At 37.3% G+C, this 18,322-nt stretch overlaps 1 protein-coding gene across 1 annotated transcript in view; it reads left to right on the top strand.

The window, feature by feature from the left end:
- The first annotated feature begins 205 nt into the window (after positions 1 to 205).
- The window catches only part of BTAF1 (B-TFIID TATA-box binding protein associated factor 1), a 95,406-nt gene continuing 77,289 nt past the window's right edge, over positions 206 to 18,322 (top strand). Inside the window, exons 1-4 of the mRNA XM_081251711.1 lie at positions 206 to 299; positions 12,472 to 12,595; positions 15,947 to 16,061; positions 17,790 to 17,936. Of these exons, the coding sequence (XP_081107837.1) occupies positions 286 to 299; positions 12,472 to 12,595; positions 15,947 to 16,061; positions 17,790 to 17,936 (400 nt within the window). The 5' untranslated portion in view covers positions 206 to 285. The remainder of the gene's footprint in view (positions 300 to 12,471; positions 12,596 to 15,946; positions 16,062 to 17,789; positions 17,937 to 18,322) is intronic.

Below are 18,322 nucleotides of genomic sequence, written 5' to 3'. Positions count from 1 at the left end.
GTCAGCAAAGAGCGGGGTTGGGGGCACCCGGTTTGAAGTCGTGCGGGTCGGAGGACTGCTGCCTGAGCCGCCGTCTCAGACCCCTGCTCCCGGGCCGCGGCAGGGACGAGCTCTGGTAGGCGGCGGGGCAGATGCCCGAGGGCCCGCGCCGGGACATCCTGCGCTGCACCGGCCGCTCCTGTCTGCTCCGTGGCCTGGGCCTGTGCCGCTCCGCTCCCTGGAAACTAGCGCCTCGGCAGCGCGGCGCGTCGCTCGCGGGGAGCTCCGAACCGCCGGCGCCCGGCCATGGCGGTCTCCAGGTGGGTCTAGCTTCTCCCGAGCGGACGGGAAGGCGGCCCGGGCGAGGCACGGTCTCCTCTCGGAGCCCCCACTCTTAGAAAGGAACGGTTCCCATTGTCACTGGGCTTGGGCGCCTTCCTCCCCAGACTCCGCGGTTCGCCCCTCGGTCTGCGGGGGTTTGGGCTCGGGTTACCCCTCGTAAATCGGTTCAAAAATGTCTTTTTTGTTGTTGAATAGACCCTTTGGCGCGTTAGGGCTAGTTTTTCTCTTTCCTCACCATGTTTCTCTTCTCTGGTTTCTCTTCCCCCTTTCAGTTCTAGGAGAGTCTCTTCTCTTTCTGAGCATTTTAAGGCCGATCCCTAACCTCCATTTCACGGGAAAACTTGGTAGCAACTGTCGAAGTCGGGGAGATTTTGAGTTAATATTATCTACGTGACCTTCTAATTATGTTAAAATCTTGTGTTTACGGCTTTAGGGATATGTTCTTTCCTGAGGACTTTTTCCTTACATTATAGTATAATTCTTCCCTTTGTTTGACAGTACACATTCAGTCGTCAGCACTGTAATCTTTAGCAAATTATTGTATTAGCATCATTTTTCTCAACTAAGGCGTGAAAGATGTATCGCGAGTCTTACACTAGTTTAAAGCGATGCCCATCGATAGGAAACTGTAGAAAGACCAGCAAGACATTTATTTGTTTAGCTATAGAAGGAAAGTTCTCCTTTCCTCCAATATGAGAGAGTGGGGGGAGTACATTTTGTCAGAGGCTTGAAGTTAGTGGACATGTGTGTTTGTAAGTAGGGGATAGTCCCCCACCATATGAATATATAAATACATGCATTATAAATACATTGATATACAAACTTAATATGGTATTCTGTTTATAAGGTGGTACAACGTTTAAGGAAATGAGTAGCTCTTGAAATTTCGTTCCTGAGTCGACGGTATATGTTCACAGTATTGGTTATAGTTTTATAGAGACAAAATGAAAGATTAAAGAGCGCCTAATCTGCTTGGCCAATGTTAATCTATTTACAGAAGTTTAGAGCACCTGAACTTCTGAATGAATGAGTGAGTTTTGAAAGCAAGTGCTTTTTGTTCTTGACATTGGATTTCAAAGGGTGGTGCTCTTTTTTTCCATAGATCTTTTTTATTTAGCTTGCCAAAATTCTATCAAATTCTACTGTAAAAAGAAAGCCTGTCATGGTCTTATGAAAGAGCTAGTCCTGTGCTTATTTTGGTAATATAATAGGTTCACAGAAAACACTTTTTTTTTTAAATTAATTAATTAATTTATTTTTGCTGTGTTGGGTCTTCGTTTCTGTGCGAGGGCCTTCTCCAGCTGGGGCAAGCGGGGGCCACTCTTCATCGCGGTGCGCGGGCCTCTCACCATCGCGGCCTCTCCTATTGCGGAGCACAGGCTCCAGACGCGCAGGCTCAGTAGTTGTGGCTCACGGGCCTAGTCGCTCCGCGGCATGTGGGATCCTCCCAGAGCAGGGCTCGAACCTGTGTCCCCTGCATTGGCAGGCAGACTCCCAACCACTGCGCCACCAGGGAAGCCCCACAGAAAACACTTTTGAGACACTTTCTGGTTTGGGGATACTGTCAGTCCTTGACTTTTTCATCTGAGGATTCACTTTGGATAGCAAGCTTTAATTTCAAGCTGGCTTTCTCCATGCACTGAGCACCTATCTTTATTAACTAAATTTCCTTTTTCCTTTTGGTGTGGAATACAGACTCATTTTAATACTTTATTGTAGAAAAGGTGGAAGATGGCTCAAGAGATAAAAATCATATTTGCTAGAACCAAATCTAAAATATTTTTTGCACTGTTTATATCTATGTGTGTAACTGAAAAGAAACTAATATTTTTAGAACCTTGTAAGTATTTCCAATAGAAGGGAAATATTAAGTTCAGATTGCAAGATCCAGAAATCTAGGAATAATATTTGACTTTGGTCTCCCTTCCTTTCCCCCAGTCTAGCTAGTCCCCACATCCAATCTTGTCAGTTCAACCTTTCTAATCTTTCTCTGGCCAGTCTTTTTTTTTTCCATACGAATTACCACAGTCCTCCTCCATACCACCATCATCTCTAATCCGAGATACCTGTAACAGCAGCCACTCTGCTCTTCCTGCCTCCCATGGCATCTCTTTCTAATTTATTCTTCATTTCAGTTATATTATTGTTTGCTAATATGCTAATTTTTTTTTTTTTTTTGCGGTGCGCGGGCCTCTCACTGTTGTGGCCTCTCCCGTTGTGGAGCACAGGCTCCGGGCGCGCAGGCTCAGTGGCCATGGCTCACGGGCCCAGCGCTCCGCGGCATGTGGGATCTTCCCGGACCGGGGCACGAACCCGTGTCCCCTGAATCGGCAGGCGGACTCTCAACCACTGCGCCACCAGGGAAGCCCGTAATATGCTAATTTTAATATGGCCTTTTTTCTGCTTAAAACCCTTTAGTTTTCTGTTGCCTTAAGATAAAGGCCACATTCCGTAACAAACACATCTTACCAGATCATTTGTGATCTGGTTCCTACTTTACCTTTTTAAGCTTCATCTTGTCTCAGGTTCTCTGCATCTCTCTCTCTCTTCTCCACTCCCCTTCATTCTGAATCTTTGTTCTCACCTGCAAGTCTTTATCTCTGGAACATTTTTCCTACCTCCCCCACTTCCCCCCAAGTCTGGCTAATTCCAACCTTAGTTTTTAGGTCTAAACCCTAAGCCTATACATATATCACTTTGTTTGGGAAGCCTTCTCTGGTTTTCCTTCATCTGAGCTCTTTGCACCAACGTGTACTCCTATCAGTCATATTTATCATACTTTGTAAGTGATTGTTTAATTGTTCTCTCCCCTGCTTCAGCATCAGCTCTGTGAGAGAAGGGAATGTCTTTGATCTTTCTATCCCCAGGAGAGTGCCTCGTTCCTGGTAGGTGCTCAATACATTTTTTAAAAAAGGAATAAGTGAGTGCTTTGTTTCTTGTTTTAATTCCTCTCATGATTTTTCTGTAATTTATGTATAGTAGAGTATTTCTGGTGTTTTTCAATGAGTGCTTCTGAGTTTTACAGTTTTCCCCGAGGGAGAAAAACTTTATAGCTTTGACTATTAGCCAGAATTATAATTTTAAAAATATAATAAACATTGTCAGAACTAGTTTTATAAGTTTATAACCTAGTACAATTCTGTGATAGCATGGTCTTTTATAATGCAAATTGGATATAATGTAACTCTGCATTTTGTGTAATCAAAATTTTTAGACCCCACTTAGTTTTGTAAAGGCCTAGTTTTAATGTACTTTGAATTATAAGAATGTAGCAAATCGTGAAATGTATGGTCAACTCTTGATCCATGGATGAGTTAAATCTTGCCACAAACACCCCCCCCAAAAAAAAACTTTGTGACTTTCTAAAATTGCAAATACAATTATAGCACTTGAAATTCTCTATAAAATGCAGTGAAATACTACTTAAAAATGTATGACTCCTTTAGACCCTAAATAAAAGAGCATACACATGTAGGAGAACAATGTTGCCCTTAAGATGTGAATACTGGAAGGTCAGCCAAGCTCACTCACTGGCTACTTGACTTGCTCCCATAAAATCAACCTCAGCAAAAAAAAAAATTAGTATATATTACAGGCTTTCAGTGTTGTTTGCAAACAGTTTGAATTATAATTGTTAAATCTTTGAATACTGTTTTGTAGAGGCTCACAAGAGCCTCTCTCCCTGTATTATCTGTCATCTAGTTGGGGTTGAGCCACCAATAGTAGAGGCAACCTTAGAAGGATTGTTTAAACTTATGCTTATTACAGAAGGTGTGGGTGAAGTGTGTGATGATATTGGGTTCCATGGCTTAATACAGATTTTTAAAAAAGATTGTTTTTAATACCTTTGCCTGTTTATACCACAATTGATTGACTGTTGTTAGCTATTATGAACTTAGTTTTTCCTTCATCATATAGAGAAAATGTAAAAATATAATTTAGAGAATTTTTCCTGAGTGATCTCTGCTATAAAGTTCATGTCTAAAATGTCGAGACGGTAATTATGACTTGACTGTTTTAGAAGTCGTGCCTTAAGTCTGTGACACATATTCTTTGCATTTAAAAATGATGCAGTGTTCAGAAAAGATTCAGGGGAAAAAAGGGAACACACCCTCTTATGGAAGAAACAAATTGCTACATGTGAGCAGAACTTTGCTCAGTTTTGATAATTCTCTCTCTGCATTGCTGATACTTCAGATAAACATTGTTTCAATGGCCTGTTCTGCCAAGTAAAAAGAGGTTTCATGATGCGGGGGCAAATTACAGTGGGTCCTTGCTCTTGACAGGGAAAATGCTAAAATAATCTTATCTATAGGACAGCACAGGTTGCTTATGTTTGTTAGGCCTATTTCTCCATTATTGCTAATTTCTATCCATTATAAGATTGACAGAAGGCACTGTTGTAAATTGAATTATATCAAATATTTTGTTATTTAAAAAATGTAGGGACAAAAAGCTAGGAAAGGTGGAGGAGGCATTATATAAGTGTATCCATTTTAATCCCTGTGGTAAATTCCTCGCTGTTTTAGTTGATTTCTCAAAGTACTATACACATAACAAAATTCACCATTTTAAAGTGTATAATTTCAAATGAAGTTTTAAAACCACAGATATTTTTCCTGCAAAACCTAGATTTTGTCTTTAAGATAAAGTCATGCAGGAGGCGGAGTTTAGAAAAAAACATGGCCTGAAGGACATAGCACAACTTGGTTGTCCTTTTTCAGCACTCATTTAACTAGTATTTACAGAGTGCTTTTTATGTTCTAGGTGCTGGAGATACAGCAAAGAACAAAAATGGAGTTCCCATTCTCATGGAGTTTGTGTTCTAGAGTGGGAGTGGGGGGAATGTAAATTATCTAGCATGCACCTGCCCTTGCACCTGACTTTGGTGTGGTTTCACATCTTCATATTTGTTCTTAGTGTCCTATGTCGTATTTCAAATTAATCTACTTTCTTGTTTAAAAAACATAACATTAACATAGTTTCAAATAACCCACAGTAGGAACTAGAAGGCATACATTTTAAAACATCAGTCTAGACAATTCTTGGAAGTTGTTTCTTTTGACCATAACTTCCTTGCTTGATGATATTATGTAGGACTAAGTACAGTGTTCATATCAGCTATTTAGTTTCTTATTCCCTAAGTAACACAGAAAAGTAAAACTTCAAATAGTAAATGTAAAAAATGTATGACAAAATGGACAAACTTCGCTGACCAATCCCTTTTAGTTAAGATTACAAAGCCATCCGTGTGAGGTATTCTGCCAGTAGACCTTCCATAAATTTTCAGAGTGTTTAAATTTATTCTGAGAATATTGAGATTGGAAGTAGATTGAGGAAGTTATATCTTATACTTTTTTTTCATCCTCAAATGGCTTAGGAGTGGAAATGCAATATATATATATATGTTTATTAATGATGAAGTAGTAATCTAGGACACATTTTATAGTTCAAAATGCATATGATTTCTTTTTATATTTTTACTTTATGAATTACCATAATGCGAACAGCTGAAGTTAGATTGCAGTTGCCAGCATAACCTCTACAAACTCCCACGTACTTTCCTTTTCCTAGGCAGTCTTTTTTTTTTAACCACATTTTTTTTTAAATTGAAGTATAATTAATTTTCAACACTGTATTGGTTTCAGGGGTACAACATCGTGATTCAGTATTTTATAAGTTATACATCATTTAAAGTTATTATGTGCTGTACAATGTATCCTTGTTGCTTATTTATTTTGTACATAGTAGTTTGTGTCTCTTAATCCCGCACACGTCTTCCCATTCCCTCTTCCCTCTAGGCAGTCTTTAGAGCAGTTTTCTGAAATCACAGGTTTGTAAAATAAACATGAATCATATCTTTTATAGTTATTTCTGTGAATTAAAATCCAAATTGAAAATGGGCCAGATTATCATCATCAGTAGATTCATAACCAGTGGATACTGTCAAATATAATTGCCTTATGTTTTATTAAAATTATTCATCTACAGTTTTTGGTACCTTCCATTCAGCTTGACATCTGTTACCTCTTTCTCCTCCATCTGTCTATCCTTCGGCGAATGAAGAATGTCATTTTTTTCTATTAGCTGTTATGCAACATAAGGTTTAGCCAAAAGAAGTATCATGGTAAGTACTGTGTTCCCTCAGTCAGCCCTTCTTTTAACTTCCTTTTTCTGTTGATCACCTAGCCTTCAGACCTCTCCCTCATCAAGGGCCCTGTCTGCTCTCCAACATAATACTCTGTCTCATGCCCTTTCCTGTCCCCTACCAGTTCATTATACCAGCCTTTTCCATTGTGGCCTGGCGCTGATGCTTACCCTGCTTGCCTCATAGCTGGCTATCTTGGAGTAATAGGTCAGATTGCCCTCTTGTGAGATCCTGGTCTGCACATCCCTTTGTTCTTCCTTTTGTGTGGCATCTAATCTGTTGTCCTGGAGAGAGGAATGGAGAACTCCAAAAGGGGCTTTGAGTCTAGAGGACTAAAGAAGCATTCTTGGGTCCCCATTCCTCTATTCAGGGAGGCATATTTGGCCATCAAAAGGTGGGAGATGTGAGAATAAACAAGCCTGGAATTGGATGAGAGGGTGAGCCGATCTGCTCCCCTCAGGGCAGTTGGCTGGTGAGGGAGCAGAGCTGACATGACATGGCATCGGGATAAAAGACTTTGAAGAAAGCAGGAGGAGCTGTGTGGTTGTGAGGCAGAGTCAGCATTAGGTTAGAGAGGAGTCGAAGGTCTTTGAGCAGGATATGGTTCTAATGAAGCTGGGTAGCAGAGGACTAAAGGAAAGTTTAGGAAGGGTAGAAATCATTGAAGGAATACAGTGCCTACTGCACGGTCTTTTTCGTCTTGCCCTTTGGAGCAAGTGTAACTGCCATGATGTTCAGATTGCTGAAGTACTGCTGTGTTCATCTTTTCACTTACTGAAACATTGCCTTAGCATCACTTCTGTTATTTTTATAACTTGTTTTTATGTAACATAGCTATGACAGATGAAGGATATTTCTTGAAGGAAGCAAAAAAAATTGTAATATAGCACCCTCTTTCTTTGCTTAAAAATGGTGCTTAAACCTGTCCCCAAGAAACTTGAACTTTTCTTTATCTATAATTTTAATTACAGTAAATACCAAGTATTCAACAAATATTTGACTACTGTGCAAAGACACTGCAAAGTATTGTGGGGGACAAAAAGAATCATTGAAGAAAGTGAAGCCTAACGAGCATAAGACAACATGTGACAAATTAATGTAAAGACACAAGAATTCATAATAATGCCAAAAAATGCATAATAAATGCCAAAGTGGTTATTTAAGATGGGAATCCCTGTGGATTTTAGAAGAGGATGTAATAGTATAGTAGTCTGAGATGGTTTCAAGAAGGTAAAGGACTTGAACTGAATCTTGATGGGTGGGAGCTAGCTGAAGAATTGGACCAAGAAAGACATTCCAAGTAGAGGAAACAGGGTAGACAAAACTGTGGAAACCAAAATGGACCCTGTTTGGGAGATACTTTTTTGTTTTTGATTGCTATCTAGTAGGTAAGGGTGAGCCAATGAAAGTTTTAGAGTAAGGTAATAATTTGATCAAAGAGTGCTTTAGGAAGTAAGTTTAGCAATGAGATCACATTAGTATGGAGTTATGCTCATCAGGCAGTTGAAAGTGTGGCACTGGAGCTCCCATATGGGCTAGGTTTGGGGATTATTTTTACTGTGTTATAGTTTAAACAAATTACAGTTTCCTACAAGAGAAATGGGTGAGAGATGGGCAGCCAAGGATTGAATCTAGGAGAATGTTCATATTAAGAGTGTTAAGAGGGCTTCCCTGGTGGCGCAGTGGTTGAGAGTCCGCCTGCCGATGCAGGGGACACAGGTTCGTGCCGCGGTCCGGGAAGATCCCACATGCCACGGAGTGGCTGGGCCCGTGAGCCATGGCCGCTGAGCCTGCGCATCCGGAGCCTGTGCTCCGCAACAGGAGAGGCCACAGCAGTGAGAGGCCCGCGTACTGCAAAAAAAAAAAAAAAAAAAAAAAAGAGTGTTAAGAGTAGGGAAACCACAGAAAGAATTAAGAGTTCAGAGAAGAACAGGGTAACAGAATGTTGTGAAAACTTAGGAAGGAAAATATTTTAAGAATGGGGTACTTGCTGAAATCACATGTCATAGAAGAGTCATGAAAATTGGATTTACAAAAAAAAAAACCCATTAGATTTAGAGCTTAGAAGTTCATTGGTGACCTTCAGGTGTGCTATTTTAGTAGTAAAGAAGGATAGAAACTTGATTTATAGGGATTAAATTGTGTATGGTGAGGAGATAAAAGAAGTGATTTTAAGCACTTGTTCAAGATGCTTGGCAGCAAAAAGAAAGTGTTCTAGAAGATGGAAGTCAAGCAGTTTATCTTCTCATTAAAGATGGACCTCTGGATATTTGAAGATAGAAGGGAATAGATTACTAAGGCAGTGATTTAAGATATTGGAGAAAGGATAATTGAATGAGGGTAGAAGGAGATGGTAAAAAAAAAAGTAGCGGGACTTTATGTAAGTCTTGAAGAAGAGAGGATTGGCTTTTCATCTGAAATTGAAAGAGGATAAATGTAAAGACCTTTAGAGGTAATGAGTAGAGAACGAGATAATTCTTGTTCCATAATCTAGATATCTACTCAGTCCATTCCTTTTTAAGGAATAGGGAGTGGCAACTGGGACTTGAGGAAAGTGGAAATGATTGGGGAAAACTGTCAATTTTATTTTAACTTTTTACACATGGATTTATAAACAAGTTAGTATTGTCACTTCCTTAGAGTGTTCATTTTGCAGCCAGCTTTGCTTTTAGTCACAAAAGCAGAAACTCCATCATCAAAAAAGGAATTATGGGGACTTCCCTGGTGGTCCAGTGGTTAAGAATCCGTCTGCCAATGCAGGGGACACGGGTTCTATCCCGGGTCCAGAAGATCCCACACGCTGCAGGACAACTAAGCCCGTGTGCTGCAACTACTGAGCCCGCGCATCACGACTACTGAAGCCTGTGTGCCTAGAGCCCTTGCTCTGCTACAAGAGAAGCCACTGCAATGAGATGCCCACGCACCACAACGAAGAGTAGCCCCTGCTTGCCGCAACTAGAGAAAGCCAGTGTGAAGCAACGAAGACCCAGCATAGCCAGAAAAAAAAGGGAATTATGAAGTAGTTGAAGTCTTTCCAGAGGTGCAGTCTAGGGAACTTTGCATCAAATAACTCAAAGATATGACAAACACTGTGGTATATAAAGGAAAAAAAAACCCTATTAGAACAAATGCAGTGATGTGAAGCTATAAAATATGGCTAAATCTAGTTTAACCCTACCAAATAAGAGGTTAAGCAAAGTTAAGTGAGCTTCTCTAAGTCTTCTAACAAGTGACAAAAGTAGTGCTTTGTCTCCTAACTTCCTATCTAGTTTGTTTTACCATTTTACCACTGTTTTCTTGTAAGAAAGTCCTGGATTTATGTGAACTGTACATATACAAGAGAGCCCGATATTGTTATAAAGAATGCATGCATCATATGCAAATATAAGTCCACTGTTGCATAAATTTGACCTAAGACATAATCTTTATAATAAAACATTTAATCTTTGATAATTTTGCCTGCCATAGAATATAGATTTAAAATGAATATTTGCCTTGATAGAAAGTTGTTTATAGATTATTTAAAATTTCTTTTTGCAAATTTCATTGAGCAGAGGCATCCAAAATCAGAGTCATGGAAATAGGCATTTATTTATTGTGAAGGTTCAGAGAGAGTTTCAGTAACTTTAACATCATAATCAGTTACAAAGATGAAAATACGTCAAAGAACATTCTTAGGGTTATGTATGGGATGTATAAGGAAAGTCATTTTATGGGGAAGGGATTTGGGGTCTGACTTAGTGTTAGAACTTTAAGAAAACCAGCTGTCAGAAAAATTTTTTTTCTCCCTTTTGTCCCATTATCTGTGAGTCACTGTTCACCAAATCCTGTAGCAAGGCCTGAAGAATGAATGGGTAAAGACAAGTATTTAGATAGCCTTGAATAGATAAGGAGAAATATTGTGTCAAAAGGTGGGGTGTGTCTATGCACAGTGTATAAAATAAATTGATTTTTGCATGTTTTTTAGAAATAATTTCTATAAAATCACTCTGTGTGCTATTCAGTATATTGGAAGAAAAAATGTGTTGTATTACTCTTTTTTTCCCCTTTATTTCACTGGCTTTAATTACCTCAAATATTTTTCTTGAACTATGTTCTTCTTACACATACCCTTAACTGTAAAATTTGAACCTCGCCTCTTAGTGTTTTGTTCTGAAGCAGTTGAAAAGTTTTCATAGTACCCTTAGCCTTCTTGACTGAAAAAGATCTATTTTAGTTATATATATATTTTTTACCAGTTACAGTGATTTTGTGCTTATCAGTGACTGGCTAGTTTTATAAATACTGCCCCTTCGAAAAGAAAAAGTAAGAAGAGAAGGAAGAACCCTGCTTATTTCATTTGCCCCCTTACAGCTTTATATTTTCTCGTAAAAGGTTTTTAGAACTTTGCTTTCTAATTTTTTAGCTCTTTGTGAAAGAAAAATAATCCCAGAAGTAAAATATGAGCCTCTTTGCAGTTTATTAATACTTAATGCTCATGCTTAACTTTGGGACCTTGCTTGCTTTCTTTTCCTCATTAGATGACATTTAAAGGTGTATTCTCTAAATCTCCCCTCATATAGGATTGGGCACAATTAATATAACCTTGCCCCTTTTCACCCTTCATCTTGTTTAAAGTACCCATTTATTCTGGATATGAAGCCGCCTTCCTTTCATTACCTGTGGCATCCATTTACCTCATTGAGCCTGGTGAGTACTGTGGTGGAAGGGCTAGATCTTCTACCATGTGGACAGCTGGTGGTAGTTACTGGTTTCTTTGCCTTTTTAAAATCTTAGGATTTTCCTGTATCTCAGAAACAAAGGGACACAGTTTTCCATTTCTCCCCACTTATTCCAGGTATAAGGCATTGTGGTTTTAATCCAAACCGTTTGTTGGATAAGTGGCAGAACTGGGATTTGAATTGTGGGGCTGTGGCTCTGGAATTTGTCCCATTATGCTATTTATCTTTACAAACTCTTTCCTCAGAGATCTTATTGCTGTATCTGTCACTTCTATACGAATGACTCATATATCTATATACCTTTCGTCTCGAATTTCTCCTGACCGTCAGATCTCTATTTCAACTATCCTTTTTGGTCTCCCCCAGCTTTCCTGTCCCTGCCACTAATAAACTTGTCATCTTTTCTCAATAACATTTCTTCCACTAGTTATTCCCATATCTTTTAATGATATCTTCATTTCTAAAATTCAGAGTCTCAGAATCCTTTCATTTCCTTGACATTTCATGGAATTACTATACCGTGGTGTTTTACTTCTGCAGCGTTTTCCCCAACTTCTTTCTAGTCTTAGATTGTAGTTCAGGTCTGAAAGTTCTCTAAAAGAACTTTCCTTCCATTTTACTTCATGCTTCACACTGCTGCCAGACTAATCTTTCTAAAGCATAGCTCCAGTCCCATCACTTTCTTGACCCAAGACTTTCATGGCTGAGCTATAATTCAAGGGTCTCCACAATATTAGCTGAATCTTCCACTGTTCTCTTAAGTGTACCCTGAATTACAACCAGGCTGTTTTACTCACTTCCCTAAATATAGTCTCCTTTTATTGCTGTTCTCTTCTTATTCCCTCTTCCAGATGTTTCTCCCCCTTTTCCTTTTTACCACCTCATCTCCACCAGTATTGAAATTTTTTTCTACCATTAAGGTCCAGCTCATACACCATTTCTTTTAGAAAGCCTTCTCAGTATTATACAGTTGGGGATGTAGTGTTTGTTGCCTCCATTCCCACTCCTCAAAGCACTTTGTACATCTTTTCTGACATGTGTCTTATTGTATGTGTCCATGCATGTACAATACCTGTATTTAACCCCATATTCTAATTGTGTATTTGCCTTACCCATTCACTCCACCTCCATAGCAAGTTCCTTATGAGTAGAGGTTAGATTATCTCCTGTGACCCTACCATAAATCTTTCTTCATAGGTGTTTAATATGTACATTTACTGACTCAGACTTATACATATGAAGAAACATTTCAGAATAAGCATTATATTTTTGTTATTTTAGGCTTGACCGTCTTTTTATCTTACTGGATACTGGCACTACTCCAGTTACAAGAAAAGCTGCTGCACAGCAACTTGGAGAAGTGGTGAAGCTTCATCCCCACGAGCTAAATAATCTCTTATCTAAAGTAAGAACTCTTTTTTTTTTCTTTTAGTATAATACAATTGTAGAAATTTATCCATGGGCAGGAACATAAAAGTAGAGAAAGAAATTGTCTTATTAGTGACACTTTGTGGTCTTCAAATTCCATTAAATATCTCAATATTTCTCCAAATATTTTAAAATTTTTGCCATTTTTGTTTGTCACAAGGTTTAAAATATTTTGTTTTTTGCGTCAAGTTTGTTTGACAATATAGAAACTTTGGCCTGTGGCACAAATTTGAATCTGATCCAATTTGGTAACAAAGTAAGTTGTTAATCTAGTTTTTTAGTGGTCTAACTTGTTCTTAGCAGCTAATAATTATACTAGTTGGCAATCTTCAAATGGATGAGTACTCATGGGTAATGGTGGAAGTATATGAGAGGCTAGGTTGTTACATTCTTAGTTATTAGCTCTTTGAAAGTGGAGGCTTTCTGCTTTGGGGGATAAGTATTTTCATAATCCTAGCCCATGTTCTTTCCCTAAGCAATGCTTTATTTTTACTGAACTCTGTGGGCTTGTGGAAGTGTGACTGTATGATAGTAAGCAGCAAATTCCATGTATTTAATTCTCTGGCATGCAAAGTAAAAACAGGAGTGCTTTGTATCTGTGTTTAGGGGGGTGGGAGCGGTGGATAGAGGATAAGGTGGGAAGCAGTATGATAGCCCAGATACTGGAAGACTCAGTATATCCCTGTTCCCACCAGTCTTATCTCATCCTTTCATTCTGATGTGTCCCTCCCTGCTTCCCATGAGTAGGAGTTCTAAGCCCTTTGTCATCATACACAAACCTGCACTCTATTGTTCCTGTCATAGGGGCTAACAGCGACTCTCATTCCAACGCACTTCCCACTTAGATACTATCATAACTTTCTAACCAAGATGTCGATGAAGAGATAGTGATTTGACATCTACAGGCTCCATATTCTCAGAATGGAGAAGGGTGCGTATTAGGCAATACCATACTCATGTGAAAGGTGTGGGGATAGAGAGGTATATCCATTTTTTCTCATCCCGAGGGAAGAGATGGAGGACTGAATGAGCTGAAACTAGAAACAATGAACAAGACTAACTTGTGCTGAACTGAGAAAAGGTTTCCAGACTTCCAAGTGAGTTCTGGTCTTCTTAACTCAGACCCCACCATATGGCTGCCATCAAGTAATTCCAAAAGAGGCAAAGTTTGTTTTTAGCACCTTCTCACCTCCTATGCCCTCTCTGTCCTCGTGTTTTCCTATTACCTTTGGTTTTATTTTTTTAAAAACAGCTTTATTGAAATATAATTTACATACCATACAATTCACCCAGATAAAATGTACAATTCAGTGATTTTTACCATATTCACAGATATGTGCAACCATCACCACCATCTAATTTTAAAACATTTCTATCACCCCCAAAAGAAACTTCATGCCTATTACCAGTCACTCTCCGTCACTCCCCCTCCCATAGCCAGTCCTAGGCAACCCCTAATCTACCCTCTGTCTATAGATTTGCTTGTTTTGAACATTTTATATAAATGTGTGACCTTTTGTGATTGGTTTTTTCACTTAAAGTATTATTTTTAGGGTTCATTCATATTGTAGCATGTTTTGTTTTATTCTTTTTTATCGCCAAATATTGTTCCACTGTATGGATATGGATAATGCTGTATGGATATAGCACATTTTATTTATCTCTTCATCAGTTGATGGACATCTTGGTTGTTTCCACTTTTTGGCCTGTTATGAATAAAGCTGCTATGAAAATTTGTGTGCAGGTTTTTGTGTGGATGTATGTTTTCATACATGGGTGTATACCAGAGAGCAGGATTGCTGGGTCATATGGTAACTCTGTTTAACTTTATGAGGAACTGCCAGACTGCTTTCCAGACTGGCTCCACCATATTCCATTCCCAACAGCATGTTTGAGAGGTCGGATTTCTCCACATACTTGCCATCACTTAACTATTAACTGACTTTGTTTATATCCGTACCAGTGAGTATGAAGTGTTATTGTAGTTTTGATTTGCATTTTCCTGATGACTAATGACATTGAACATCTTTTCATTTGTTTATTAACCATTTCTATATCTTCTTTGGAGACCTGTCTGTTCAGATCCTTTGCCCATTTTTAAGTGGGATATTTGTTCTTTTATTAATGAGGTGTAGGAGTTCTTTATATATTTTAGATACAAGCCCCTTATCAGGTATGGGGTTTGCAAATGTGTTCTTCTAGTCTGTGGGTTGTCTTTTCACTTTGTTGATGGTATCCTTTGAAGCACAAAAGTTATTAATTTCAATGAAGCCGAATTTATCTTTTTTTTCTTTTTTAAATACATCACTTGTGTGCTCTTGAGATCATATCTAAGAAACCTTTGCCTAACCCAAGTTTACAAAGGTTTATCCCCATGTTTCCTTCTAACAGTTTTATAGTTTTAGCTCTTATTTTTAGGCATCTGGTCTATTTTGAGTTAGTTTTTGTGTCTGGTGTGAGGTAGGGATTTTAAGTCATTATTTTGTTGCTCTAGTACCATTTGCTGAAAAAAACCTTTTTTCCCATTGAATTGTCTTGGACTGTTGTTGAAATCTGTTGACCATAGACACATATTATTATTTTTGGACTCTAAATTCTATTCCATTGATCTATGTACCTGTCCTTCTGCCAGTAGAACACTGTCTTGATTATTGTTTCTTTGTAGTAAGTTTTTTTTTTTTTTGGTAGTAAGTTTTGAAATCAAGAAGTGTGAGGCTGCCAACTTTATTATTCTTTTTCAAGGTTCTTTCAGTGATTATGGGTCCCTTACATTTCCATATAAATTTTAGGACTAACTTGTCTGTTTCTGCAAAAAAGCCAGCTGGGATTTTGACAGGAATCGTGTTGAGTCTGTATTCAATTTAGGGGGTATTACTATCTTAACGACATTAAGTCTTCCAATCCATGAACATGAGGGGTTTATTTAGGTCTTATTTAATTTCTTTCAGTAGTATTTTGAATTTTTTGTAGTCTTCAATATACAAGTCTTGTACTTTTTTTGTTAAATTTATTAAGTATTTTATACTTTTTGATACTATTATAAATGAGATTATTTTCTTAATTTCATTTTCAGATTGTTGAAAGTGTACAGAAATACAGTTGATTTTTGTATATTGCTGTTACATCTTGCTCTCTTGCTGAACTCATCTTTTCTACTAGTTTTATAACTCTTGTATTAAGTAATGGGACTTAATGAATAATATGCACTTTGCTTTTTAGTATGTTAAAAACTATGTTATTTTTAAAATGCACTTAAGCATTCTGTTTTGGCCACTTTGAACAAACAATATTTTTTGTTACATAACTATTTAATTTTTAATTTTTTAAGGTGTTGATATATTTAAGGAGTACAAATTGGGATACTCGGATTGCAGCAGGACAAGCTGTTGAAGCTATAGTGAAAAATGTACCTGAATGGAATCCAATGCCAAGAACAAAACAAGGTGCTTTTAAGTGGAAAAGTAGTTTGCAGTAAAAACTACACATTTTATATTTTAGTAATTTCACTTTTAGACTTAATTTTCATGCTTTTAGGTGCAGTCTTGTCAGGAAGTAATATTGAATAAGGTGATTTTTCACCATGTTTTAAAAAACATAGTAGACAAACAATGTTTTCTCATATATGTTTTATTTATTTTTCTTTATTTTTTAAATTAATTTTTATTGGAGTATAGTTGCATTATCTCACATATATTTTAAATTATTCTACAGTATGCTTGATTTAGAGACTATTACTTCCCTCAAGGATTTATGTTCTAAAAAAAGAAATCAATACAGTGTAAATATTTGAAAGTCTATTTATTCTTGTTGCTGGGAAAATAGTGTAATTGTTTACTAAATTTAAGCACGATTATGTGTGGATATTTGGAGGGGTCAGTCTTTAGTTTTTTTTATGTGTCTTTTGGATGTCTTTAGTGGAAATTACTTGTTTTCTGACTGCCTATTATATATGACATTTAAAAATGAATGTATGCTTTTACAAATTGATAAAGGTATACATTTTAATTAAGTGAGAATTTAATATGGTGCAAATGCATTTCATTTTCAAGTCACTTTGATAACATGACTTTTATCATATGTCTTAGCTTGTCTAAAATTTTTGCTTTAATTTGCCTCACCTATTATTTTGAGGGATTGTGTTAATTTGTCTTCTCTCATCAAAAGAAATATATAACCAGAAGAAGTTATAACTTGTTTTAGAAAAGAGCCTTTTCCATTCCAGCCTATTACTCAAATTCTTTTCAAAACACACTTTAAAAAAAAATTTTTTTTTGTCCTTGCCGCGCGGCTTGTGGGATCTTAGTTCCCTGACCAGGGATTGAATTCACAACCCCTGCAGTGAAAGCGTGGAATCCTAACCACTGGACCACCAGAGAATCCCCCAAAAAACTTTAAAGTAGTTACAGCAGCATTAAAATATATAGTAAGGTTGCTTGTTATCATTAGAAAACTTTAAGATATTCATAGCAGTTCCCTTTCAGTTTAGCAATTATACTTTAGTTTACAGATGAATTATATGCAGATGCCAGTTAAACAAACTATTAAGTCAGTGAACAATTACAGTACATTTAAAAATTTACAATGGCATAACCTTTTTGGGAGGAATACAGAACATTTTATAGATAGTTTTAGACCCCAGATGGATATTTAATTTTAGCGATTTGCCAGGAGATTGTAATTTGTTTTATATTATGAGAAATGAGTCCTATTGATTGAGTACTTCCTTTATGTCCTAGATATTCCTCAGGTATAGGGAATGATGATGCTCACTAGTTTTATTTATAATCTATGAGTGTGTTTATCTTCCAATTTATCACTATGATAGACTACCTTGGTATTTTTTAACTGTTTAACAGATAGCACGATTTTTAACATACATATTTCAACATGGGGATGCATTTCTTCATATGACATTGTGCTTTCATAGTCAAAAAGTTATACACACACCCACTGACATTCTGATACTTTGTAGTAAGGGAGCCACCTACTAAATAATTTTTTCATAAATAAGAGTTGATTATAAGTAAATTCACAGTAGCTTTTCTACTTCTTCCACATTTTACTTTTCTTAAAATGTTACCCTCCTCCCTGCCCCCCTGAAGTGATGCTATTTTCTTTCGTTCTATACTTTGGCTATATAATCAAATTAAATGTTTTTAAACCTCATCTAGAAACTACTTCAGAAGGTGCTATGGAAGATTCGTCTACTACAGATCGATTGAATTTTGACAGATTTGATATATGTAGATTATTACAACATGGGGCATCACTTTTGGGATCTGCTGGTGCAGAATTTGAAGTACAAGATGAAAAATCAGGTATGTAGTAGTAGTCCTACAGAAAAAAGTCTGAAATGCGTGCATTCAGACCAATTTGTTACCTGGCGTGCTATGTTATCAGTCATACAAAATCTAATAGATGTCATGAAATGCAAATTCACTGAAGTTTTCAGTTTGAGATGTGGGGCATGCAGGTGGGGAAGGTAACCAGAAGCACTTTGTCTAAAGCTATTTTTCTTCCCTTAGTTGAATATGTAGTATATATATATATATGTAGTATATATATATATATATATATATATATATATGTGTATATATATATATATATATGCACCATTAATAGATACATATTAATATTTCAGTATTTCAATGTAGAAATTGTAAAGTGGTACCCAAGAGCTTCAGTTGAATAGATTTTAAAAGCC

The sequence above is a fragment of the Mesoplodon bidens genome (assembly GCF_964165515.1).
Source record: "Mesoplodon bidens genome assembly, chromosome: 1".
NCBI lineage: Eukaryota > Metazoa > Chordata > Mammalia > Artiodactyla > Ziphiidae > Mesoplodon > Mesoplodon bidens.
This window is presented reverse-complemented; position numbering and strand designations above follow the sequence as displayed.